At 56.6% G+C, this 21,553-nt stretch overlaps 11 protein-coding genes across 11 annotated transcripts; 7 read left to right on the top strand and 4 right to left on the bottom strand.

Annotated features, from left to right (window-relative positions):
- Positions 1–220: 220 nt before the first annotated feature.
- SCHCODRAFT_02664773 (uncharacterized protein) lies at positions 221–1,013 on the top strand (the record flags this gene model as incomplete). Its single annotated transcript, XM_003034582.2, has 3 exons — positions 221–384; positions 437–762; positions 820–1,013. The coding sequence occupies 3 exons, from the start codon at positions 221–223 to the stop codon at positions 1,011–1,013; spliced, it is 684 nt and encodes a 227-aa protein (XP_003034628.1).
- On the bottom strand, positions 969–4,456 carry SCHCODRAFT_02616491 (uncharacterized protein). Its single transcript, XM_050344759.1, has 23 exons — positions 4,424–4,456; positions 4,316–4,370; positions 4,141–4,261; positions 4,016–4,090; positions 3,913–3,962; positions 3,731–3,864; positions 3,471–3,666; positions 3,292–3,415; positions 3,109–3,239; positions 3,007–3,055; positions 2,939–2,959; positions 2,812–2,888; positions 2,719–2,760; positions 2,651–2,671; positions 2,513–2,594; positions 2,455–2,464; positions 2,389–2,397; positions 2,203–2,335; positions 1,967–2,151; positions 1,762–1,910; positions 1,642–1,708; positions 1,072–1,588; positions 969–1,019 (listed from the first exon to the last, which is right to left on the bottom strand). The coding sequence occupies exons 1-22, from the start codon at positions 4,430–4,432 to the stop codon at positions 1,274–1,276; spliced, it is 2,055 nt and encodes a 684-aa protein (XP_050201839.1). The 5' UTR covers positions 4,433–4,456; the 3' UTR covers positions 969–1,019; positions 1,072–1,273.
- Positions 4,457–4,529: 73 nt separating this feature from the next.
- Positions 4,530–5,845, bottom strand: SCHCODRAFT_02616490 (acyl-CoA N-acyltransferase). The gene is made up of 3 exons (XM_003033981.2): positions 5,710–5,845; positions 4,769–5,658; positions 4,530–4,718 (listed from the first exon to the last, which is right to left on the bottom strand). The coding sequence occupies exon 2, from the start codon at positions 5,514–5,516 to the stop codon at positions 4,926–4,928; it is 591 nt and encodes a 196-aa protein (XP_003034027.1). The 5' UTR covers positions 5,517–5,658; positions 5,710–5,845; the 3' UTR covers positions 4,530–4,718; positions 4,769–4,925.
- A 46-nt stretch (positions 5,846–5,891) lies between these two features.
- On the bottom strand, positions 5,892–6,476 carry SCHCODRAFT_02664770 (acyl-CoA N-acyltransferase; the record flags this gene model as incomplete). Its single annotated transcript, XM_003033980.2, has 1 exon — positions 5,892–6,476. The coding sequence occupies one exon, from the start codon at positions 6,474–6,476 to the stop codon at positions 5,892–5,894; it is 585 nt and encodes a 194-aa protein (XP_003034026.1).
- Positions 6,477–6,656: 180 nt separating this feature from the next.
- On the top strand, positions 6,657–8,324 carry SCHCODRAFT_02664769 (NAD(P)-binding protein; the record flags this gene model as incomplete). The annotated part of the gene is made up of 8 exons (XM_003034581.2): positions 6,657–6,686; positions 6,738–6,820; positions 6,876–7,127; positions 7,185–7,241; positions 7,290–7,377; positions 7,436–7,547; positions 7,626–7,736; positions 7,789–8,324. The coding sequence occupies 8 exons, from the start codon at positions 6,657–6,659 to the stop codon at positions 8,322–8,324; spliced, it is 1,269 nt and encodes a 422-aa protein (XP_003034627.2).
- A 727-nt stretch (positions 8,325–9,051) lies between these two features.
- SCHCODRAFT_02493357 (uncharacterized protein) lies at positions 9,052–9,888 on the top strand (the record flags this gene model as incomplete). Its single annotated transcript, XM_003034580.1, has 1 exon — positions 9,052–9,888. One exon carries the CDS (start codon positions 9,052–9,054, stop codon positions 9,886–9,888), a length of 837 nt encoding a protein of 278 aa, XP_003034626.1.
- A 98-nt stretch (positions 9,889–9,986) lies between these two features.
- Positions 9,987–11,362, top strand: SCHCODRAFT_010862 (uncharacterized protein). The gene is made up of 3 exons (XM_003034579.1): positions 9,987–10,413; positions 10,463–10,918; positions 10,976–11,362. The coding sequence occupies exons 1-3, from the start codon at positions 10,131–10,133 to the stop codon at positions 11,122–11,124; spliced, it is 888 nt and encodes a 295-aa protein (XP_003034625.1). The 5' UTR covers positions 9,987–10,130; the 3' UTR covers positions 11,125–11,362.
- A 2,100-nt stretch (positions 11,363–13,462) lies between these two features.
- SCHCODRAFT_02698345 (uncharacterized protein) lies at positions 13,463–14,182 on the bottom strand (the record flags this gene model as incomplete). Its single annotated transcript, XM_050346917.1, has 2 exons — positions 13,463–13,513; positions 13,616–14,182. The coding sequence occupies 2 exons, from the start codon at positions 14,180–14,182 to the stop codon at positions 13,463–13,465; spliced, it is 618 nt and encodes a 205-aa protein (XP_050201838.1).
- Positions 14,183–14,736: 554 nt separating this feature from the next.
- On the top strand, positions 14,737–16,092 carry SCHCODRAFT_02616481 (Phosphotyrosyl phosphatase activator). The gene is made up of 3 exons (XM_003034578.2): positions 14,737–15,374; positions 15,430–15,530; positions 15,579–16,092. Exons 1-3 carry the CDS (start codon positions 14,753–14,755, stop codon positions 15,954–15,956), a joined length of 1,101 nt encoding a protein of 366 aa, XP_003034624.1. The 5' UTR covers positions 14,737–14,752; the 3' UTR covers positions 15,957–16,092.
- A 282-nt stretch (positions 16,093–16,374) lies between these two features.
- Positions 16,375–18,093, top strand: SCHCODRAFT_02492901 (uncharacterized protein; the record flags this gene model as incomplete). Its single annotated transcript, XM_003034577.2, has 2 exons — positions 16,375–16,437; positions 16,492–18,093. The coding sequence occupies 2 exons, from the start codon at positions 16,375–16,377 to the stop codon at positions 18,091–18,093; spliced, it is 1,665 nt and encodes a 554-aa protein (XP_003034623.1).
- A 1,631-nt stretch (positions 18,094–19,724) lies between these two features.
- SCHCODRAFT_02492936 (uncharacterized protein) lies at positions 19,725–21,175 on the top strand (the record flags this gene model as incomplete). Its single annotated transcript, XM_003034576.1, has 13 exons — positions 19,725–19,763; positions 19,823–19,864; positions 19,924–19,963; positions 20,017–20,166; positions 20,250–20,261; positions 20,314–20,364; positions 20,415–20,461; positions 20,522–20,572; positions 20,623–20,634; positions 20,684–20,708; positions 20,760–20,773; positions 20,831–20,908; positions 20,966–21,175. 13 exons carry the CDS (start codon positions 19,725–19,727, stop codon positions 21,173–21,175), a joined length of 771 nt encoding a protein of 256 aa, XP_003034622.1.
- Between the last annotated feature and the right edge of the window lie 378 nt (positions 21,176–21,553).

Raw genomic sequence — 21,553 nt, 5'->3', positions numbered from 1 at the left:
GTGACGATGGTCGTTCTCGAGGGCTCCGCGGTGTCTATGAAGGCGGTGAGTATTGGGTAAAATGTGTCCACAACACCTCTGTGGCACTGATTTGTGGCAAAGGGTACTCAACAGCGTGCAGTTGAGTCCGCGCGATGCGAATCTCCTTCAGATGTATAAAAGGCCGCCTCTTGCAGGCCAAACTTCAAGCAGAAAGGAACGAGAAAAGGCGAGAGTCAAGATGTCCGGAATCCGTTACGCTATTCGCCAGGTCTTGCGGTATTTGGACGGATTCATTCAAGTGGCCATCTTCGTACTCACCCTGATCGCGGTTGTCGGGGCGTATGATAGCAACCCGGTGTATGTGACTGCCTGCGGGGCCCTGGCCGCGCTGGGCGCGCTCTGGTAAGTACATAAGTCCCTCATGTCTTTATTTTCATGGGCTGACATTGTGCAGGGCCTTCTGGCGCCAGTTCAGCGCTCGACGCGCCATAATGGCGAGGCAGAAATTGCAGGTCCTTGAGGAGGGCCTTCCAATCCATACGTCCCCTACGACATGGGCACCCTATGCCCCGACTCTGTCGACCCCTCGCCCTAGGGCGAGAACGTTGATTTCCTCCGTTGGGTCCTCGCACTCGATCTCGCCGCCACCGCCGCCAGTTTCGAAGGGGCTGGACAGACAGCGGCTGAACTACATACAGCAACTCACGGGAACACCCTTCAGGTTTGAGGACAAGTCGCATGGTCCTCCTCACCAGCCTATCTGGACGTCGCAGCTGTACTGTGAGCTCATGCCCCTACCACTTCCACGTTCGTTATATCCTGATCGAACCTTCATAGTCGGAGGGAAGCTCGTCGGCGAGAGCCAACACTCCAGCAAGAAGGCAGCTCAAGAAGGCGCGGCAGCCATGGCGCTGCATAAGTTTGAAGAAGAGGAAAAGAGTCGCTCGTCCAGTATCGATAATGAGAAGGTTGATACTGGGGAGAGCGAGGGGGACACGGACTTCGAAGGTTATCTTGTCGACGTGGTGTAGAACGTGTAAGTGCCGGTACTCCGTCAACCTTCGCCTGAGCTAAGTCTTACATGGTAGGCACAGAATTGTTAGTCTAAGACTGATCTTCACAATCTGTCTTTGTGTGTCTGAGCGTTCGCAAGACGGCCCTTCTTGTAACACCAAACCAAATTGTACAATTGAATTCATGCAATGAAAGTATGAGGAATCAGCAGTATCGTCCCATCGTCAACCCTGAGCATTCTTTCACTTCTTCTTGGGCTGAAGTACCCTCGCTTCTCTTACGTCTGCATCACGGGCATCTCCCCCAGCCTCAACTGACTCGACCCGAATGGCAGCAATCGCGCCTCGAACACATCGCCCGTGCACGCGTTTGGGCTTTGCGGTGGCGCCGACGCCGTGCCGTTGACCACGTCCCACGCAATCGGGCATGCCTGCACCGTCATGCTGACCGGCAGGTTGCCGGGCTTCCAGGTGTAGTGCGGGATGCTGTCCGTGTCGTTGGACGTGTCCTGCACGGTGAGTGTGCCGGGGTTGATGGCAAGGGCCCAGGTCGATGTGGGAAGCAGAGTGTTGTCGACAGTGTGGTTATCGGTCTGTATGAAGAGATCAGGAGGAGCTAGTGAGTTTGGAAGCGAAACCGACGTACTGCGGTCAAGTACTCCTGCGGCGCGTTCGGATAGAGGCGCTTCACGTCTGTCACAGCTTGGTCGCTCCTTGCGGGCTATGAGTGTCGTAAATTCGGAATGAGTATCTAGAGTGAGCGCACCTTAAGCCCTCAGTAGTCGTGACATTGTATGCTAGCTCGAGAGCGTAATTCAGAGGTCCACGAGTCACAGCAACGGCGCCGTTCAGGCGTTTTTCGATCTCGACTTGCATATCCAAGATCACCACGATGTTCGTCGAGCCCGCAGGAATCTGGCAGAAAAGTCTTCATCAAGATTGGCCGCAACAAGTGCAGAGCGTGAACATACCTCGACCCTGTATAACGATGTCGCAGAATCTGGGTTTAGCGGTGTCGCATCTCCACCACCGACCGCGATAGTACTGCTGCCCGTTTGAGCCCAAGATGGGACACGAATCTTGAAAGCCGTAGGAGCCGACGCGGTAATCTCGTAGTTCAGGACGTTGCCGAACGGATAGAGCGTGTCAACAGTGACTGCGACTAGTCAGCCGAATGCACAAGCTGATCTCGCAAGAGTAGAAACACCTTGAACGCTGGAATCCCCCACGGTCGTATTCAGAGTCGAAGGTCCTAGGAAGGCGTGCACGAGCGAGTTATCGGAGTTGTCCGTGAAGAAAGCGTGACCCCAGTACTTCGGTGCGCCTTGACCATGATTAACCTGCATAATCGCATGAATGCTGGTTTCGAGAGACCCTGACTTAAGCCGCTTACCGTACAGCACTGAAGATAGCACGTTCTGGTCAGTCTGACAACAATGTTTGACGCAGAAGAACGTACGGGGTACTGTCTGTGTGCGCTGTCAGCTCGTCACTCGGTCAATAGCACATTGACGCACGGTTCAAAACCAAAGATGTTGGACCTAGGGCCGTTCGCGCCGAACGGCTTGGGGTCCATCTCCTTCGCCCAGATCTGATTCACTGCGGGGAAAAGCGAGTTAGGGCCAGCAGCTGCCGCAGGCTGCTACTCTCCTTGCCTTCCTGATCGTATTGATGAGCTGAAGGATCGTAAGGACGTGTCTTACAACCAGGTCACTCCACGTACACCAAAAGTCATACATGATCCCTGCAGGTAGCGCGTTGTATGCTACAGATGTGCATCAGCATCATGCTCTTGGATGACGATTGACAGTCATACCGATCTTCTCAACTCTGTCAGCGACGGCATTATCGCCGAAGGTGGCATAAACAAGCGCCAGCGAAAACATCTGTTCGCTAGGACGAGTGTCAGCAACGCCCTTGGGTGAGTCCTGATAAAGTCTTACACAACAGTGCAAAGTTCAGTACTGTCGTCAACGTCAGCAAAACCAGCTGTCTCGATAAAGGCGCATACCCTCGAGCAGGATTGAGGCCACCCAGATGCTCGTCAGCGGAGTAAGTCCCTAAAGATCATAGTCAGCATTGTCCAGTACCGGAGTGACCGTCTGCAGCGTACCCGAAGCGCGCCCATGATACCTGTAGAGCATATCAATCCTGTCGACGGTGCTTTGCTTGTCCGAATCGTCGCCCGTGATGCGCCAGGTCAAGGCTTCAGACTTCAGAGCCTCGGCCTGGTTGACACCATGTCTGGATACATCGGCGTCAATTAGAGCCTCCTCAGCCGTAGACAAGCACCCACGTCTGCGCTATATATGTCCACACTTCTTGCGTCGGGAACTTGCCCTCGACAAACCAGTCGTTCTTCCACGAGTATCCCGTATCGCGCAGGAGCTGCATCGTCTCGGTGAGTTGGTCCTCCTTGCCTGAGTCATCCCGTCAGTTTCAATACATGAGTCGCTGCATTGTTGTAGGCCTCACCTCTGGGATCGTGATCATACAACCACTGCAGCGACAACACCAGCTCCTCCCACCGCACATACTGATATTCGAACTCAAAGCCGAGATCCGGGCCGCCGTATGTACCGTTCTTCCAGATGTCGTAAACCAGGTCAATGAACTTATGGACGGCATCCAGGACACGGGTTGCGTCGGAGGGTTCGGCCTCGACGTATTGCTGGAGAACGGTCGGTGGATCGTTAGCAATGCGCACTTCGGATGAGGGAGCACCCAAGACGAACCGTCAAGCCCATGAGGATCAAGTAGCGCGGCCAGACGAGGCGCGGGCTACCGTTCAAATTCGGTTGCTCGGGTCCGAGCCAACCGTCATCTTGTTGCGTGGCAAGAAGGTGGTCGACGAAATCGCGAACCTCGCCTGAGCGAAAGGTCGGTGTCATCTAAAGCGTCACAAGATCGTACGCACCGATGAGCTTCTCATCTTGTAGCTGGTAAGCTAGTGCAACGGCACCATTGCTATGGGTACCTGAGTTCTATCCATCTCAACGACCCAAGTAACAAGCGCTCACAACCAGTACGGCGCTGCTTCATGCATCTCGCTATACTCGATGGAGCCGCCCTCGACCCAGATAGAGCCCGCGACACTGGCAACAGATTAGTCAAGTGTGACGAACATGAGAGGGCATCGACTCACTAGCTATCGAACTCCCTGAGATGTCCTGCGAGACCGTCAGCTTGGACTTGAGCCTGGTCGAGCGCCCATCCGGAGGGCTTGATGGCGCCGACAGGGATAGTGCTATAAAGCGGTCGCTGCACTGTACGACCGCCATGTCAGCAAGAACAGAAGTATCAGAGCGAGTAGAACGCACAAGCAGCAGTCGTCAGCCTCGACGCAGAAAGCGCAATCAGGACGAGCGACAGCATCTAAACAGTCACTGTGTCAACAGCATCCCTTGGCTCGGCGTCAGGACACCCACCGTCGCCATAACGCGGGGAAGACTCGCTTTCTCTGCATGATAGCAAGCTGGACCTTTATACTCACCGAAGACGCGGAAGGCGGCGGGCCCGATGACCATGTAGCATGCGTCGCGGGCCGCGTCGGTGAGGTCAACCTCAGCTGAACACGGTCATGTGCGCACTATGTTCTGATACGAACTTGAGGACAGACGCGATGTTCAAGATGACGAGGTAGGATCAGTCTTGGTGTACGATGTACGTCTATTCGTGCTGCAAGCGACTGCACGCAGAGTACAGGCTAGGTAGGACGAGTTACTGCAGATTGTAAGTACCTCAATATTCGGGCCGCTAGCTACGTCCCTCACCATCTTCAACGGCCACCGGATCCCGTCGGTCCCCAATTGCCCCATGTCGCGGTCCGAAGAGGCGCATCGAGGCGGGATTCGTACGTCGCGCACAAGATGATAATAAGAACCCTCTGCATTGCATCTTCAGCACCAGCACCCTCGAAAGAGCAGTATTCTAGAGCGTGAGCTGCAGGATAATTGTGTCGATCCACCGCCCAAATTTGTACCCAACCTCCTCCAAATGCCCCTTCTGTACGAAGCCTCGCTTCACATACCAGTCGCGAAGCCCGTACCCGCCCTCGCTCCCTTCGGTATCGAGCGCCATGACCGATAGGACATGACGGATGGGTGTAGCACCTGGGCTGGTCCTTTCGTCGAGCGATGGGGAGTGACCCTTGTCGTCAACAAGAGCGCAATTTCGTTGGCGCAACGCATCCTCGAGGGCTGTCCACAACCGCGAGCCTACTCCGCCGAACAGGTGATTCGGATGAACGTATATGGACAACTCGACTGTATGCCAGTACGCTGGGTGCGATGCTCTATAGCCGGAGACGTAGGCGTAGCCCACGATCTCTGTTCCCTCATGCGATACGGCGACGAGAAAGGGGTGCTGGCTGTTCTGCGCGGAGCGATAGGTGTCGAGAAGGACGGATGGCTCGACGCGCTTTGTGCGGAAAGTGGCGACGGAGTGGTTGATATAGTGGTCGTATATGGAGGTGATCGCGGGGAGATCTTCAGTCAATGCAGGGCGTACGCTGAACGACATGGTGGTTGGATGACCTGGAGAGAGGATCGGCCAGTCAAAATCTTCATATACGTCCAGGTCGAGTCATAGGGACCTTGTACTGCTCCCAGATAAGCACATAAGAGCACACGGCGGCCCCTGTCATCGGGGTCGGGGAAATTTACTACGCAAGCTATCAGTTTTGCGAATCCACATACAAAGGATGGCCACGCACCAGATACTAGACGCTGTTGCTCCCCAGGTGAGCACACTCACCGGCCTTCTTGACTCGAACAACATGATCCATCGGTAGTCCAGCCAAGCGAAGGATGTAATTATGCGAATGTACTGTATAGTGGATGCCGTACTATGCGCGTCCAGGCGCTCTCTAGATCCATGTGTAGTCCATTGCGCTACTCATTCTGAGTTCAGCGAGAGCTGCAGGATGATCGTGTCGACCCATCGCCCGAACTTGTAGCCCACCTCCCGCAAGTGCCCAACCTGCACAAACCCGCGCTTCACATACCAATCGCGCTGTCCGAAGCCACCCTTGTGGCCTTCCGTGTCGAGCGCCATGACCACCAGGACTTGACGTACTGGCGCCAGCTCAGCTACAGCGCCCAGAAGCAACGACGGCTTGGTGGTTTGACGGAGAAGGCCAAGGACGTTGTCCAGCATGAGAGTACCGATGCCGGCCGAGAGGTGATCCGGATGGACATATATGGACAACTCTGCCGTGTGGCGGTAGGCGTCGCGCTCGGGGCGGTAGCGAGATGCATACGCATACCCGAGCACAAATGGCTCGTCTGGGTCATCGAAAGCAATAGCAACGATGTACGGCAGCCGTTGCTCGACGACCGAGTAGAAGGTGTCGAGCAGTGCGGCGCGGTCGACACGCTCGGTGCGGAACGTGGCGAGAGAGCTCTCAATATAGTGATTGAAGATGACAGCAATCTGAGAGAAGTCTTCCGGGCGTGCTGGACGAAGGGCAAATGAGGACATGGCCGCGGACGAGGGAGATGCGCCTGTCGGTCGCGCCACTGCGCCTTTTGGTTTGCGCGTGCTGAACGCGTGCATTCCACGCGCGAGCGAACGGCAAAAGCCGTCCGCGCTGGGGCTTGTGACACGCCGTGAACCACTCCTGTCTTCAACCGTTCCTGACCTGTTTTCTTACTCTGCACGATGGGAGAGGCTCCACCCCAAGGGTATAGGGTACGTGTGTCCTGGACCCGACCATACTCTCATGCTCAAAGTTCAAAGTAGACGGCATGGGAGGATCTTGAAGCTGCTTCGGAACCCCACTGCGTCGATGTCAGCGGTAGGGTAGCTTTGGTGACAGGCGCAAAGCGAGTAATCTAGGCTTAATAATTCATTAATCGTCATGCTAATAATCTATGTCAGCGATCCCGGCGCAATTGGGTACCATATGGCTCTATATCTTGCTCGCTACGGCGCCAAGGTGTACGTTGGTGCACGCAGCAGACCAAAGGCACTACAAGCCATCGCCCAAATGAGAGAAATGCAAGCAGATACAGAACTGCTGCTTGAACCTTTTGTGGCGGATCTACGAGACTTGCAGCAGGTGAAGACAGCGTCGGATAGGTTGAAGGCAGTAGAGGCAAGGCTCGACATCGTCATCAACAATGCCGCAATGTGGGTTTCTCCTGATCACAACGCTCTCGGGAGTGCGACTGACACAAGTTCTGACAGCTCAGAAGACCCTGCGATCAAGACTGAGTACGGCCTCGCCACCACCGTGGTTGTGAAGTAGATCCTTTCCCTCTCTGATCTGAGCTGACGCTGACAGGCGCCCAGCTACCTTGCCCCTTTTCTTCTCGTAAATAACCTACAAACACTGCTCATTAACACTGCGAGAGCCGGGGGAGATGTCCGCGTCGTAAACGTACGATGCTCCTCTTCGTCGGCTCTCCAATACAGTCGCTCACTCATCGTCATAACAGATGACTTCTACCGTGCACACCGTCATCGACGGACTAAACCTTGACTGCAACTACTCGTTGAATGTGGACCCACAGTGGATGGGTCCGCGGACGCCAACGATGCAGCAATACGGTATGTAACGCCGACACACGCGATCGAAGACTAGTCTTCGAACCAGGCTTAGTACTAGTACTGACGCATCTTTCACAGCGCTCTCTAAATTGGCATTGGTCATGCATGCGAAGACCCTGCAACGACACTGCGACGCCCAAGGAATACCAATCCTGGCTATGTCTGTGTTTCCTGGATTCGCAAAGACGAGTAAGTCGATCCCGTGGCTTCCAAATCTCCACGGACTGACCACCCTCCGAAGCACGGACCCTCAAGCTCATGGGTGAAAGCCCGGACATGGTCTTCACCCCGAGCGACTGTGCATTTACCGGCCTCTTTGCCGCCACCGAGCCATCCGTCAGGACGAGTGGCAAGAGGCCGAGTGCCCCAAATATGACCGGCAGGTCTGGCGAATCGGGCGAGGCGGGTAGCACCCTTTGCGCGACCACTACGGCTGAGGGGGGCAACAATGTGGCCGAGACGACCAGCACGCTCGGGCATGGAGGCACGGGTGATCGAGAAGGGGGTTTTGATCAGGGCGGCGCGGGAGGGGTGACTGACAATGACAGATGCCTGGGGTGGACGAATCTCATCACGGCGGGAGCCACTGACAATGTCACCTCCGGCCCTTCCAAGATGAGCGGCACGTCTAAACCAAGCGGTTCGTACGGCGGCGCATACATCGTCCCCTTCGGCGTGATCGGCAGGTCAACGGCGACGGCCGAAGACGAGGCGCTGGGCGAACGCTTGTGGGAGTTATCGAGTCGGATTGTGGAGGATGTGTTATGGATGTTGTGAGTGCTGCAATTGTACTATGAAATGTGTGCTACGTGTTATATGAGCAGGATGCTGCCAATGACATTCGTCGCCTAGGTGTCAAGAATCGACTTTTCCGTTGCTCATAGGTACGGTCGTCCGCCCGCCTCCCGCTGCCCGACTCGCTTAGGCAAATGCCCGAGTCGGAGGTGCTGCTGACCTGGATAGCCTGCGCCTACATATGGATCAGTATTCGCGATGATCAGGCCTGACACTGTCGACTTCGGCCACGTCCTCTCCCCCGAGCCTTCTATCTTGGACTTTGGCACGAGAAGTGACTCAGGTTGGGATGCGTCCTATGCCCTATCGATCGCCAGAGGTGCTTTTCTGTGTCCTACTTGACACAACCGAGTCGATATTCTTGGGCTATACACAGACCAGCCATCGGGCGACGCGCGGGTAGTGGACCGGATGCGAGTTCAACGCCACGCCCATCGGCGCGGATGCTTAGTATCCCTTCTTCCAAGTTCTTCCCGCCAGCCGTAGTGCACGCCTGAACCTTGTTGTGCGATCTGGCGGCGCTCGGGCTGCGGTGACGCGCTCCCCGAGGGCATGCGTCCTTATAAGCCTCAGCACCCTCAGGTGCCCTGATTCCAGCCTCCTCCTCCTCTACGCCCAAGCTTCGTCTCCCAGGCCTATCCTAGGCTTGCTATAACCAGCGAGGTAACCCACATCTCGCGCCAGGAACTCAAGCGATTGCATACCAATCATGCCGACGCCGGCCTCGGTCATGGCCCCCGCCCCTCAGATTGACGCCACCCTTTTCGTTGAAAGAGAGGAGCTGCTCACCGCCAGCGCCCTGCTGGACCTCTCAGCGGCGGCGCGCTTCGCGGCCACGCGCACATCGTATCAGCCGGTCGCGTCCACTTCGACCTCGCGCGCCACCTTCCCATGTTCTGCTTCCCCCCTCCCCGTCGAAAATGCTCCCGCGCCTGCCTCCGAAGATCTGACAGCCGTCATCCTCGCCACCATGACCACCCTGCTCGCCGACCTCGCGCGAGGCGCCCCCACCGCGACGCTCCTTGCGCACTTCAGCACCCTCCATGAGCCGATTCTTCAGCACGCGCCTGCAGGGTGCCCTCTGCGGGGAGGCATCGAGTCGCGAATGCGCGGCCTGAACGCAGTCCGATCCTACTTCGATTTGCTTGCCACGCACTTCAACTTTCATGGCATGGAGGAAGACGTGGACATAAAGAGGGTGTGGGCGGAGCCAGTCAGGCGAGCAGCGAAGGCGCAGGTGCATGCAAGGTGGCGATGGCGGACCCGTGGGCAGAGTGGTGGGAGGGCGGGTCGTGAACGGCAGGACGACCGGCGCGCAAAGGAGTCGACGGAGGAAGACTTGTCCAGCCCAAGCTGCGCACGACAGCCGCGCGGCTTTGACGAGGATTTCGAGCTGGATGTTGTCTTCGACGAGGAGATGAAGGTTGCGAGCTTCGTGGTAACGACCACCGGCGGGGTGTGCGTGATGGACGCCAAGTACCCGGAGGGGAGGTTAGTGAACACGACTGCGATACTACGACCGAGGAAACCTGTGGTTACAAACTGATGGATGCGATGAGGACGACTAGATTCCAAATGCATCCACTCACATACTGTACCTTGCGCGCAGCGATGTTCCCGGCCTTCCCTCTCGTCCGCACAAACTTTTACAGGAATACACGTATCCCATTAATACACGGTATGACAACCTTATGATACCTATAACACAGTACGTGGCCATTCTAGCGAACGTAGACAAGCCTGAGGCGTCACGAAATTCGGCCGGAGAATACTAGGGGAACATGGAAAATGCGGAGACATCAACTTGAGACTGCTGCTGAACAGGGCATCGACGCATGCGATGAGCGAGTAATGGCGCGTCTGCACTACCAAGAACAGAGATGGGTACCTGGAGGGCGACGACAACGATTCGGGGATATGAATGGTCAAGAGGTGAAGTATATACATGAAGGACAGAAAGCCCGCGCCGGGCATAAAAATCGCAAAAAGAAGTGCACAAGGAGACGGAAAGGGAGCCCAGGAGAATATCTGTGTGCAGTGCGTACTGTATCGTTCGGTCCGTGTTACAAGACTGAGTGGATGTCGTGAGCGCAGAAAGGGAAGTCTTGCAAGACACTCACAGTATCATGCTCAGGGTGGAGCCCAAGTAATCTCAGTCACTGTCTTCCGCCGCGTACGTGTAGTGGATGGAACGAAGGATGCCGCGCGGTCAGCAGGATGCACATTGACGCCAGGTGAGTTGCGGGTTGTTCTACTCGTCAACGTCCTTCGCCGCGTCTCACGCTCAGTATCCGTCACTGCCCCTTTCCTTGCCGGCGTCTCTGGCGGTCCCGCATCCGCGTTATCGCTCGATGTACTCAACGTTCTCCGCCGACCAGAATCCAAATGCTGCTGCAAGCCACTCAGCGCGCTCACGCTCACTGTTGACGGCCGCGAGAACACCGCGCTGGCATGGCCCTCGCGTTCCTCTCCGTTCGCTTTACCCGAGCTTGACCGCGGGAAGGCGAGTCGGTCGACGGGCGAGTTAGTCACCGTGTGCGTTGTGAGTGCAGTTGTTGCGCTTGGGGTCGAGAGAGCTGGGAATGGCTTCGTTGGCGCCCGCACGGTACTGATAGACGTGACGGATGCCTTACGAGGTTCTCCCCTGGATGGTCGTATCCGCTCCCGCTCAACGCTCTGCTGGCCGAACGACTCTGTGCCTGTGCTGGTAATCGTCGTAGACCGTCGTCTGATGCTGCCTGCGTTGGCACCGATTGGGGTCCTCTCCGCCGACACAGGATGAGACGGCTCGGGTATATTGATAGGGGGGAGTGTTCGGCTGCGTGTAAGATCCCCACCGCTACTGCCTGATTTGTGCGTGCGCGATGCGGGTGTTGGTGAGGGTTCGTACCCAGCCATTATGGTCTCCTGCGAGTCGAAGGAGGCCAGGCCCAATGTTTCGCGGTACTTGGGAGAATAGATGCGTCGCATCGAGCTCGACGGTGGCACTACATCTGAGCCGCCGGAGCCTGAGCTTCGAGGCCCGCTCCCTGTACGGTGATGCGGGATCTCGTGGCGCCGCGTCAGTTGCGCGCTCTCGCGACCCTGAAGCTGCGACAACGCCTCATCCCTATCCCTATCCCTCTCTCTGTCTCTGTCGCGGGAGGCCTCCCAGCTACGCCTGGATGCTGAGCTTAGCCTGCCAGTTAAGTCCGGACTGACAGAATTGCGACCAAGCCTCCGCGCCAGCGTCTCATCTCCGAGACTGACGCTGCGTGCATGCATGCCGCCGTCGATCCCAAGCTCGCGAATGACGCGGCCCATGCCGAGTAGCAGCCCCGTTACAGCCCGAATTTGGTCGTCGCTCATTCGCGCCGCCTCTCGGAATTCGGTGCCCACGGCGCGATTGAGCTCCGCAAGCTCACCACTTGGGTCACCCTCGTGTAGGTCTGCGTGGATCTGACGTTCAACTGCACGCGACGCGCCCGCCTTGAGGGACGCGTTCAGGCGATCGGAGAGGGTTGCAAGGGAGGCGACGTTGGCAGCCAAGTCCGATTGCGTCCCGCCTACGCCGAGGCCGGCTGGCAAGCGGGAGATGAGCGACTCGAAGGTGGCGACGCTGTCCCACATGAGACGCGCGTGATCAGGCTCGTCCCTCTCTTTTTGGGTGCTCCGAGGTGTGACAGGAGGGTTGGTTCGTCGCGGACCGAGAGGACTGTATGTTCGATCTGGCTCCGGCTCTCGGTAACGGTTGAGTGAGGTCGCTGGTCGCTCGCGATCTCGATCGTGTTCGCGGCTGAGGAAAACTTCGCCTGCGCGAGTCCTTGAAGGTTCCCGAGGTTGCAGCGGATGCGCACTGCGATGGTTGCGAAGCGGCGGCGCGGTCCTAGGCTCCTCGTTATCGTATTCATCTCCGTGACGCATATGAGCATAATCCGCCAAAGAGGTAGCCGCACGCGAGGACGACTCCGTTGGATATCGCTCTCGCCTTTCCTCTATGCGACTACGACTCCGCACACGCTGGTCGGGGGTTGCCCAGTCGGACCGCCGTTCCCTCTGGCGGCCTCCATCACGGTCGATGGGACTGTCGAAGATGTCGTCCGGCCTCGAATGCATGCTCATGACGCGTCGCGCAGTGCCGGCCCCGGTGTTGCTCAAGCCTGCAGCACGTAGACCTTCGCCGACTAGACGCCCAGTGACCAGGGGGCTCTCAGCACTACCGCCACGATGTGCTTGTCGCCTGCCACTACCCGGTTCCTCTGACGGACTTGGCACGCTCATATCTTCGCTGTACCATCCGCGCGATTGATGTCTGCGGGCAGAATCACGAACAGTGGCGGAGCGGCTTGACTTGGGAGATCGAGGAGGCATGCGCTGTGGGGTCACTAGGTCCAGAGTGGAAACCTGCTGTAAAGGCGTGGGTATGGTTCTGCGCGAAGACTCGTCGCGTACTTACCCTGCTGAGGTCAGGTTCGGCTATACTCCCTCTCCTTGATGCGGTTCCCCCACTACTCGACGAGTCGGCTGTGGAGGAAGGCGAATCGCGAAATTCGCGAGGGAGAGGTTGTCGTTTCCGGCCCAGCGTAGGGCTTCTCCTAGAGCTTGCGACGGCGGCCAAAGCAGCTTGAGTGATGTCTCCATCGGGTTCGCGATCATCCAAGACGGATGTGAGTGCCATTGATGTCCTCTTGCGAGGGGAATTGGTAACGCCGCGTGCCGTCCGTAACGCATCTCGGGGCGAAGTAGGCTCCGATCGCAACCTGCTTCGAGGGGGAGTTCTCGCACCATCGCGAGACGGCATGGGGGAGTGGATCCGGTTTGCTTGAGCAGAAGGAGTGACAGGAAGATTAGCCATAGGTGAAGCGACTCTTGTTGAGTTCAACGGTTGCAACGAAAGGGTGGAAAGGGCGGAAGGTGATGACCGTGTATTGGAGCGAGAGGACACGGATGAATGAGAGGTGTAGTTTTCTTCGTCATAGGTGGGGGAGGAAAGCATAGAGTTTGACATAGATTCCCGTTCAGTTTCCGAGCCTGACTCGTGATACTGATCGGCGGACGGTAATGAGTGGCGCGCCCGGTGACGAGTAGAAGAGGTGTTGGTCGTTCGAGAAGAGGCAGATGAAGCGCTTGAAGTAGACGAGTTAAGGGGTACGGGAGGCGGACCCATACGCCCAGGCGTATTGGCACGCACGCTGGGAGCCGGACTTGAGATACGGGAAATGGAAGTTAATTTCTCAAGAGCCTGGCGGTATCATATGAGCGCGATCGTTGCAGCCGTAAGTATGGCAACGCACCCTTTGATTGCGCTCGTTCAAGCTCTTCATGCGCAGCAGCATACTGACATTTTCGCTCGACTTGCGATTGCTGGTTCTCCTATCGAGACGCGCGGTATTGTCTTCTTCGTCGTCGAAATTGAAGTTGCTGGTGCCATTGCGGTCATAGTCGTGGTTGTTGTCGTAATCGTCAGGTTCATGGTTCGTTGCCCGTGAACTCGTCTTGGCAAATGCCGCATGGAAGGCACGCATGTTACTCCCACTGAGCATTCGGCGATCGCCCCCATCACTCTCGCTGCTCTCACCGCCGCCGCTGCCTGTGACGCTGCCGGCACGCCTTCCGCGGATTGCGATGCTCGCCGAGTCGCCGGTACTGCCGCTTCCAGTAGAGTTGGTGGCGGGGGGAGACGGAAGGCCGGAGTCGCGCGAAGATATGCTGGAAATGGGGCTCGGCGGCTCAGGGAGGTCGGGGAGATGAGGAGGGGTGGAGAATGACTGGGCAGCCGGGGATCCTACGGCGCCGCCAATGAATATAGCCGAGCTGGGACGTTCTTTGACCTTGATTCCCGTGCGAGGCTGCACCGACATCGGTCTACTGCGTCGTCGTCGCTGCCTGGAGGAAAGGCGGCTGGCGCCTCAGTATTTTGGACCAGAAAATGCAGTGAATTCGGGGATGGGCGATCCAATCAATAGTGCATGAGGACCAGCGCCAGGGACGCAGGCGACGGACAGCAAAGGGCCGGAGTCGGCGGCGAGAAAAAGTACGAGGTCAAGAAGTAAACGGCCGTTGCCGAACATCGAACTTCCCTCTGCCCTTGTCTCTCTGACTTCTGCGAACCATTATTAACGCTTCCAGAGTTCCAATGTCATTGTCAGCTTTTCTCTACACTGTCGTATGCTATTCTAGGGTGCCCACGTATTGCGCAAGGTCATCTGCATGAGCATCGCAACGCCATGTTTTCGCACCGGCGACACGTTTTCCAACCTGAAGAGGACCTGACGCGCGCTCTGCGTGAACCGCGGTCCATCTCTTACGGTACCCAGCACGCGTTAAGATGGTTAAGTCCACCTCAAGTAGGGGGCTACGATTGGACAGTGTCAACACCGGCGATGAGCGGGCCGCTACATCAGGCAAAGATCATCTTCATTCTTCCCCCCATGACTTACCTTGCTCCAAGCAAAGCTATCGTCACACCAGAACAACTCGAGGCTTGGAAACAGTCCGAAACTCACGAGCGGATTCTATCCTATGTTACTACACTCAACGATGCAGTAGTCGGCGTCAAGCTTGACGACGAATGCCCGCGATCCCCTGGCGTTCATCGTGTCCTTGAACTCCTCGACGCCATTGAACAGCTGGCTAAGGATACTCCACCGATCGACAATGCCTCTTCGCGCTTTGGTAATCCAGCCTTCCGTACGTTCTACGACAAAGTCGGCGAACGTGCCCCCGAGTTATTGGCCACCGTTGGCGTACCCGCGGACGCTGTCCCTGAGGTCGCCACGTATCTCGGGGAGAGTTGGGGCAACCGTTTGCGCATCGACTATGGCAGCGGGATGGAGCTCAACTTCGTTTGCTTTCTCATTTGCCTGGAGCAACTTGGGATTGTCGCTCCAGAGGACCACCGCAGTCTGGTGATCGTCGTGTTCTGGCGATACATTCAGATCATGCGCGTACTCCAGAGCACGTATTGGCTGGAGCCGGCGGGATCGCATGGCGTGTGGGGGTTGGACGACTACCACTTTTTACCATTCCTGTTTGGCTCGGCGCAGTTGAAAGGTGCGTGCGCGAACTTCCGCGCTGAGCCAATTCACTGACTTCACGTACGTCTCAGGGCACAAGTTCATCCGCCCGAAAGCCATTCATGACCCCGAGATCGTGGAGGAGTACGCCAAGCATTACATGTACTTCGCTTGCATCCAGTTCATCAACTCTGTGTGTTCAATCTCCTTCTTGGACGACTCAACCTCATCCTTCCCTCAGATCAAGACTGCATCTCTCCGCTGGCATTCCCCCATGCTGGACGATATCTCCGCCGTCAAGACTTGGGAGAAGATCAACTCCGGCATGATCAAGATGTACCAAGCTGAAGTACTGCACAAACTGCCCGTCATTCAGCACTTCCTCTTCGGCAGCATACTGCCCTGCCCCGAGACTGTTCGCGCCTTGGCACCGAAGGAGGGCGAGGGCGCCGAGGACGAGCATGGCCACGTCCATGCGAAAGGCGAGGCGGGTTGGGCTATGGACTGCTGCGGTATCCCAGTGCCGTCGGCGTTCGCGGCAGCACAGCAGGACAGGGAAAAGGGGAAGGGCATCGCCAGTCTGGGTGTGCAGGGCGCGCGGTTGGTCCCCTTCGATTGAGGACGGGTCGTGAGCCGACGGACGACGAGGTCAGCGTATGCTTCGCTTGTAATGCCAGTGTCACTGTATAGTACCATAACCGCAATGTATAACATCAGCATCCTACGCAGCTGCAATGTAAAGAAGTTGAACAGGATTGGAAGGCAAGCGTCCAACGCATGTAGCCCTTTCGGCTTCAGACTATTTGTGAATTGCAAGTGGCGACTTTCCCTTGGAGACAGCCCCCCCAAGTTATGGCGAACGTATGCGTGCAGTGAAGCTTAAAGGTTAGTAGCTACGTATAACTGACTCTGCAGCAGCCTGGAGGGAGGTGGCGTGACTCACGACATGTCATTGGCTTGTCACGAGCGTTTACAAGTTGCTCTCGGCCATCATCTGCTGTCCAGGCTTCAGCCGTTCCCCTCCTCTCGAAGTCACCATGCATCAAGGCGATGGGGCATGCTACATTGACCAAGATATTCTTGCTCTCATTGTCGAGAAGGTCAGAACGTCTCCTGGCGGGCCTGCTATCACTTCTAAATCCCCTTCGCTGTAGCTTTTCGATTGTTCGCCTTCGTCCATCCCCGCTGTGGTATCATGCAATAGGATGCTCTATGAGACTGCTCGCCCATATCTTGCTCGCCAGATCTGCCTGCGAATGGACGCGGAGCACCTGCTCGAGACGCAGCATCGTATCAAGGACTGCCTGCATGATGCCAGCTTATCCTGGATCCTCTCGGCCGTTCGCTCCGCCACCATACGGGCTGACTCGCAAGTCTCCCCCTTTCACATAAACCCTACGGTCGGGGAGCTCTCGAAGCCCTCAGCTTGGGAGCCAGTGATCAACCTGCTGCCCACCCTCGGGAATCTCGTTGACTTCACCTTCGACTGTCCTGTGCCGATGCCTCCAGCTCTTATATTCGCACTACACCATGCTCATCCGGGATCTCGTCTGCATGTACTACATTGGAAGCGGCCGTCGCCTGACACGCTCTTCGGGGACCCATCTGAGCTTGCGCTTGCGGAATCGCCTTTGCTTCGGACACTGGAAGCTGATGCTTGGGCTGGGATGAGGGGAGCAGATTACCAGTGGCCCGCATTCGAACGAATTGTCGGCCGCGCGCCGAACCTGGACTCATTCCGATGGAACTGTCGCCACATCGGAGGGTGCGTTGTGTATGGCTGGAGTGCCGAAGAAGCGCACGAGAGGCAGGTTCAGAAGGACCGTTTCTGCGTGCAGCCCATTCGGAAGGCGATTAAGTCGGTTGACTGTGCTGGCCTGACCTCTCACTCGATCGCGGCATGGGCATCATTCATCGACTGGAGTCGTGTAGAGCATCTCCGAGGACTACACATAACGAACCACGGCATTGATCTGCTGGATGCGAGCGTATTCGCTGCACTGAAGTCACTGGAGTTGACTCTGGGCATATACATTCACGACCTCGAGGATGACCAAGTGACCGGGATGCGCAACATCATAACGGACTTCCTAGTCGCTCTTCCTCCTCTTGAGTCCCTCTCCCTCACAAATCTTCACGATCATCGCCCACTGGAGGCCGCACTTCTGCACCACGGGCCACATCTACGTACCCTGCACCTTCACGAGGTAGAGCTCCCGACTCGCCCACGTCGTACGCTCACTGCGGAGGACGTCGCTGTCATCAGCGCTATGTGCCCTCAACTTTCCGACTTCGCTCTCGATATTGATCGTACGCCGACACATACCCACGAAGATGATATATGTGCACGATTGGCGCAGCTCCCTGCCCTGCGCAAACTGACACTCCACCTGGACCTCGGCCTCAAGCGGTTCTGTGGTCCTTCCATGTTTGACGCCTTTGATCGCTTGGTGGCGGCAGGTCAGGCGGCGGAAAGGGGAGAAACGAGAGAAGTAGACGGATCCTTGAGGGCTTATGTCCGGCTTGAGAACTACCACGCCGAGGAAGCGTGGTTGTTCTTGAAGGAAAGGAAGGTCGGTACGCCCTTGGAAAAGCTTGTCATTTGTGTTGGGGAGCAGTATCGCGATCTTGGCGCCGGACACCCAGCGAACTGGGTCATACAGGAGCAGAGCTTGCGACAGCACTTCAAGGTGTTGCCCCACGAGCGGGATGATAGGCCGAACGAGGTCATGATCGACACAGGAGAAAGAAATTAGGAAGTATGAAATCGCGAGGACATCGGATAGTACTGCATATGCCGACATTGCTATGGTGTGTCTGCATTGTATTGGCAACCTCGACTCACAGTGAAGACGGGATACGGTACAATGGATGCTACTTTCTCGACCTGACACGTGACGTCATGTTTGTTTCGCAACGCGACTCGTCACGTTTTGGTCACGTCACAATCAGCGCGTTTCCTGCCTTCCCCCTCCACCTGGGCCTTACAAGGCGCTCCCTTACGTCCAACGCATCGTAAACTATCCCCCCTCTCGTCTCTCGCTGATAGGACGGTGTATGTGCAATTTTAAGCGCCTAGCGCGTGCCAGCCGACCTGTGTAAACCCTTAACAACTTGCAACCACGATGAGGCTATTCAAGAAGAAGAATAAGAATCCGGATGAGGTTGTACAGCTGGATGGGTGCGTCGTACACTGCTCTGTACGGACCTCCGCTGAACTTTGCTCTAGTCCCCGTATCTTGCCAGTAAGGCAGTATACATCCATCCTCAACGCGAAGACATGGCTTCCTCGCGGTCGTGCCACCCCGGCAGTGAGCCAAATCCCTGAAGTACCCTACATGTGCGTGTTGCGCTACGTAACATCTAGACTAGCCGCTAACGAGTGCTCTTCAACCCTCAGCCCAAGCAGCCATACCCCCAGCGTTATACAACCCAGCGTCCCGCAGCAGCCTGTGCAGAAGATCCCCCGCAAACCCGTCGTCGTCGCTCAGAGCTCCGACAGCTCCTCCTACGACGCACGTGTACCACCCCCTCGTACCGTCTACGAGACCAACGACACACAGATTGTCATGCACAGCAGTCCTGGCGGATCCCCGGGCATGGTGCAGCAGGTGCCCACCGCTGTGTCCGGTAATCCGAATGTCGTCGTACTTCCCGGTGCGCCTGCAGCGGAAGATGATCATCACCATCACCATAGCCGCAGTCGGGACCATGACCGCCACCGCGACAGGCATCGCAGTGACCACGGCCACCGCAGCAGCGAGAAGGACCGGGACCGGGACCGCGATCACGACCGCCATCGCAGACACCGCTCGGAAGGCTACTCTCGCGACGATAGGCGACACGATGATGACTACAAGCGGCGCGACCGTCAGCACAGACACAGGAGCGATAATTACGACCGGCACAGAGACGACGATCGGCGCAAGCACCGCGACGATGATGACCGCTATGCACGACGACACAGAGATCACGACAGAGACCGCGACCGAGACCGCAGACATCACAGCGATCGCCACGAGCATCATAACAAGCTACACAAGAGACATCCACCGACCAGCGAAGGGCACGGCTCCAATCGCCACGAGGATGGGCATCACAGCAGCGGGCACAACTCTGGCAGTGGGCAAGACGGTTACATGCCTGCCGAGGATTATGGACTTGGGCATGATGGCGGGCATGGAGAATATGATCATGGGGAGGGTGATGGTAGGCGCGTAGTGCTTTGTAAAGACTTTGAGTCTAATCATGCCCAGGCGAAGGATACCAACATTCCGAGCACTCCATTGGGCGCTTCCACGCAGCCGTGGACAACGCAGAGCAACGCATCGCCAACCGGCTTGAATCCCACGGCTTGCCTGCTCCTTTGGCTCCGCACCAACTCTTCATGGAGTCGCATTGTACGGGGAGGAAGCGGGCAATTTGTGTAAGTCCCGTTCTTGACCGTCATACGCCTATACAGTCATCTGATTCAACGTATTGCAGATCGGCATCGACTACCAAGGGCAGTCGAGTGAGCTGAAGGGAGTACGTCGACTATGCTTCGTCTTTCCGCATTTACCTGTCCTTACTGATGTTCTTCCCAGTGCATCAACGATGCACGAGACGTGCGCGACTTCCTCGTCAGTCAGTGTCCACCCTTTGTGTGTCATGATCATCGCATTGACATGGACGTTCAGAACGCTGCCGCTTCAGAAAAGAAGATGTCATGCTACTCACCGACGATAAGTCAAGATCGTCGCGGTCTTATCCCTCGCGAGCGAACATGATCAGCGCGATGAAGTGGCTAGTAGAGGGGGCGCAAATGCATGATTCGCTCTTCCTGCACTGTACGTCTCTGTCCTCCGGCTGGATACCTGGTTCGACGTCGGGTAGATTTGTGTGCTCATATCCGTTGCTTGACACTGCACAGATTCAGGTCATGGTACGTACTTCTCTGAGTCTATGGTTTGAATACCGTATTGATGGTGCTCCAGGCGGGCAAAAACGCGACTTCAACGACGACGAGGCGGATGGGTACGATGAAAGTGGGTGATGCCATACGCTCGACTTCATTCTCACTCAACCTCTCATGCAGCTATATTCCCTGTTGACCACGAAGAGGCCGGCGTCATCATCGACGATGTGCGTACCCCGCTTGGCGCGGCTGGCTTGCATTGCACCTTACTCAATAGATCTCTGTAGGAAATGCACAAGATCCTCGTCGACCCCCTCCCTGCTGCATGTCGGCTAACAGTAAGTCACCGTTGCTTGTTCTTGACCTGCTGATCCTATCATCCAGTCAGGCCCTATTCGATGTGAGTGGCTCTGTGCATACGAAAGTTCGCGGGCTGATTGTCAACGTAGAGCTGCCATTCGGGAACAGTGCTTGGTATGCTCGTTCCTTATTGACCGGTGTATTGGATAGCTGATGTCGTCGTAGATCTTCCTTACATTGTACGCGGCTATCTTGTTCTTGACCACGCCAGCTGCCTAATCCCCCATTCTTCGCAGTATTCTCAACACGGTCGCCTCCGTGGCTCGCATGTCAGCCCTCGTGCGCGGCTTAGGCAAGCGTCTCCTGCCGACGTCGTGCGTACGCTATCCAAGTTATAAAGGGTGGGAACTAACGGCGAAGCGTACTTTTAGATCACCTGGTCCGCGTGCAGAGATGGACAAACATCCGTCGATACCTTCGCAGGCGGTGAAGCCGTCGGCGCCATGAGCTACGTAGGTGTCGGCGTGTTCTATCTCTTCTATGTTCCTGTGAGTGAAGCACACTCGCTGACTGTCGGCTTTATCAGGCCTTCCTCAAAATCCTTAGGAATGAGAGGGACTTGTCGTATAGCGACCTGCTGAAGCGCCTACGGTAAGCTTCGCACTGGTCCCGCTGAAGGTTGTGTAAGCTCGTTCGCTCATTGGTTCTCAGGCGTGTCCTAGGCCCGAACTTCAAGCAGACGCCACAACTGGGTAGTTCGCACCCGATTGTAAGTACGGTCGCAACCTCGTAAACGCTTCGCTCAAGGCGTCCTGCTCGCAACTACCGGCTGACTGGGGCGCGGAAGGCTACCGTCACTATATTTTCCCACATCTCGGTCTTCCTCGCTGCTTTCGTCTTCGCGAACTATGACACGCTTGAGCTAACAATTGCCAACAGATAACCGGCCACACGTTTCGCATCTAACAACATCTATCCCGGAGACCGGACACGATCTAGACAAGATAATGGTGCTTTTG

Source organism: Schizophyllum commune (assembly GCF_000143185.2).
Source record: "Schizophyllum commune H4-8 unplaced genomic scaffold SCHCOscaffold_3, whole genome shotgun sequence".
NCBI lineage: Eukaryota > Fungi > Basidiomycota > Agaricomycetes > Agaricales > Schizophyllaceae > Schizophyllum > Schizophyllum commune.
The sequence above is the reverse complement of the archived record's forward strand: the minus strand, read 5'-3'. Positions and strand labels throughout refer to the sequence as shown.

What these genes read in the sequence shown, in the direction of transcription:
- SCHCODRAFT_02616491 (XM_050344759.1), bottom strand. An exon ending in GAAGCAGCGCCGTACTGGTT is followed by an intron (nt 3,963 to 4,015) that starts GTGAGCGCTTGT and finishes AGGTACCCATAG; the next exon opens with CAATGGTGCCGTTGCACTAG. An exon ending in GTATCATGGGCGCGCTTCGG is followed by an intron (nt 3,056 to 3,108) that starts GTACGCTGCAGA and finishes TATGATCTTTAG; the next exon opens with GGACTTACTCCGCTGACGAG.
- SCHCODRAFT_02616490 (XM_003033981.2), bottom strand. Translation starts at nt 5,516, where the DNA reads ATGTCGTTCAGCGTACGCCCTGCATTGACTGAAGATCTCCCCGCGATC.
- SCHCODRAFT_010862 (XM_003034579.1), top strand. Translation starts at nt 10,131, where the DNA reads ATGCGGAGACATCAACTTGAGACTGCTGCTGAACAGGGCATCGACGCA. An exon ending in GTTCGGTCCGTGTTACAAGA is followed by an intron (nt 10,414 to 10,462) that starts CTGAGTGGATGT and finishes CAAGACACTCAC; the next exon opens with AGTATCATGCTCAGGGTGGA. An exon ending in TGCGCTTGGGGTCGAGAGAG is followed by an intron (nt 10,919 to 10,975) that starts CTGGGAATGGCT and finishes CGGATGCCTTAC; the next exon opens with GAGGTTCTCCCCTGGATGGT.
- SCHCODRAFT_02616481 (XM_003034578.2), top strand. Translation starts at nt 14,753, where the DNA reads ATGACTTACCTTGCTCCAAGCAAAGCTATCGTCACACCAGAACAACTC. An exon ending in TGGCTCGGCGCAGTTGAAAG is followed by an intron (nt 15,375 to 15,429) that starts GTGCGTGCGCGA and finishes CGTACGTCTCAG; the next exon opens with GGCACAAGTTCATCCGCCCG. An exon ending in GCATCCAGTTCATCAACTCT is followed by an intron (nt 15,531 to 15,578) that starts GTGTGTTCAATC and finishes TCCTTCCCTCAG; the next exon opens with ATCAAGACTGCATCTCTCCG.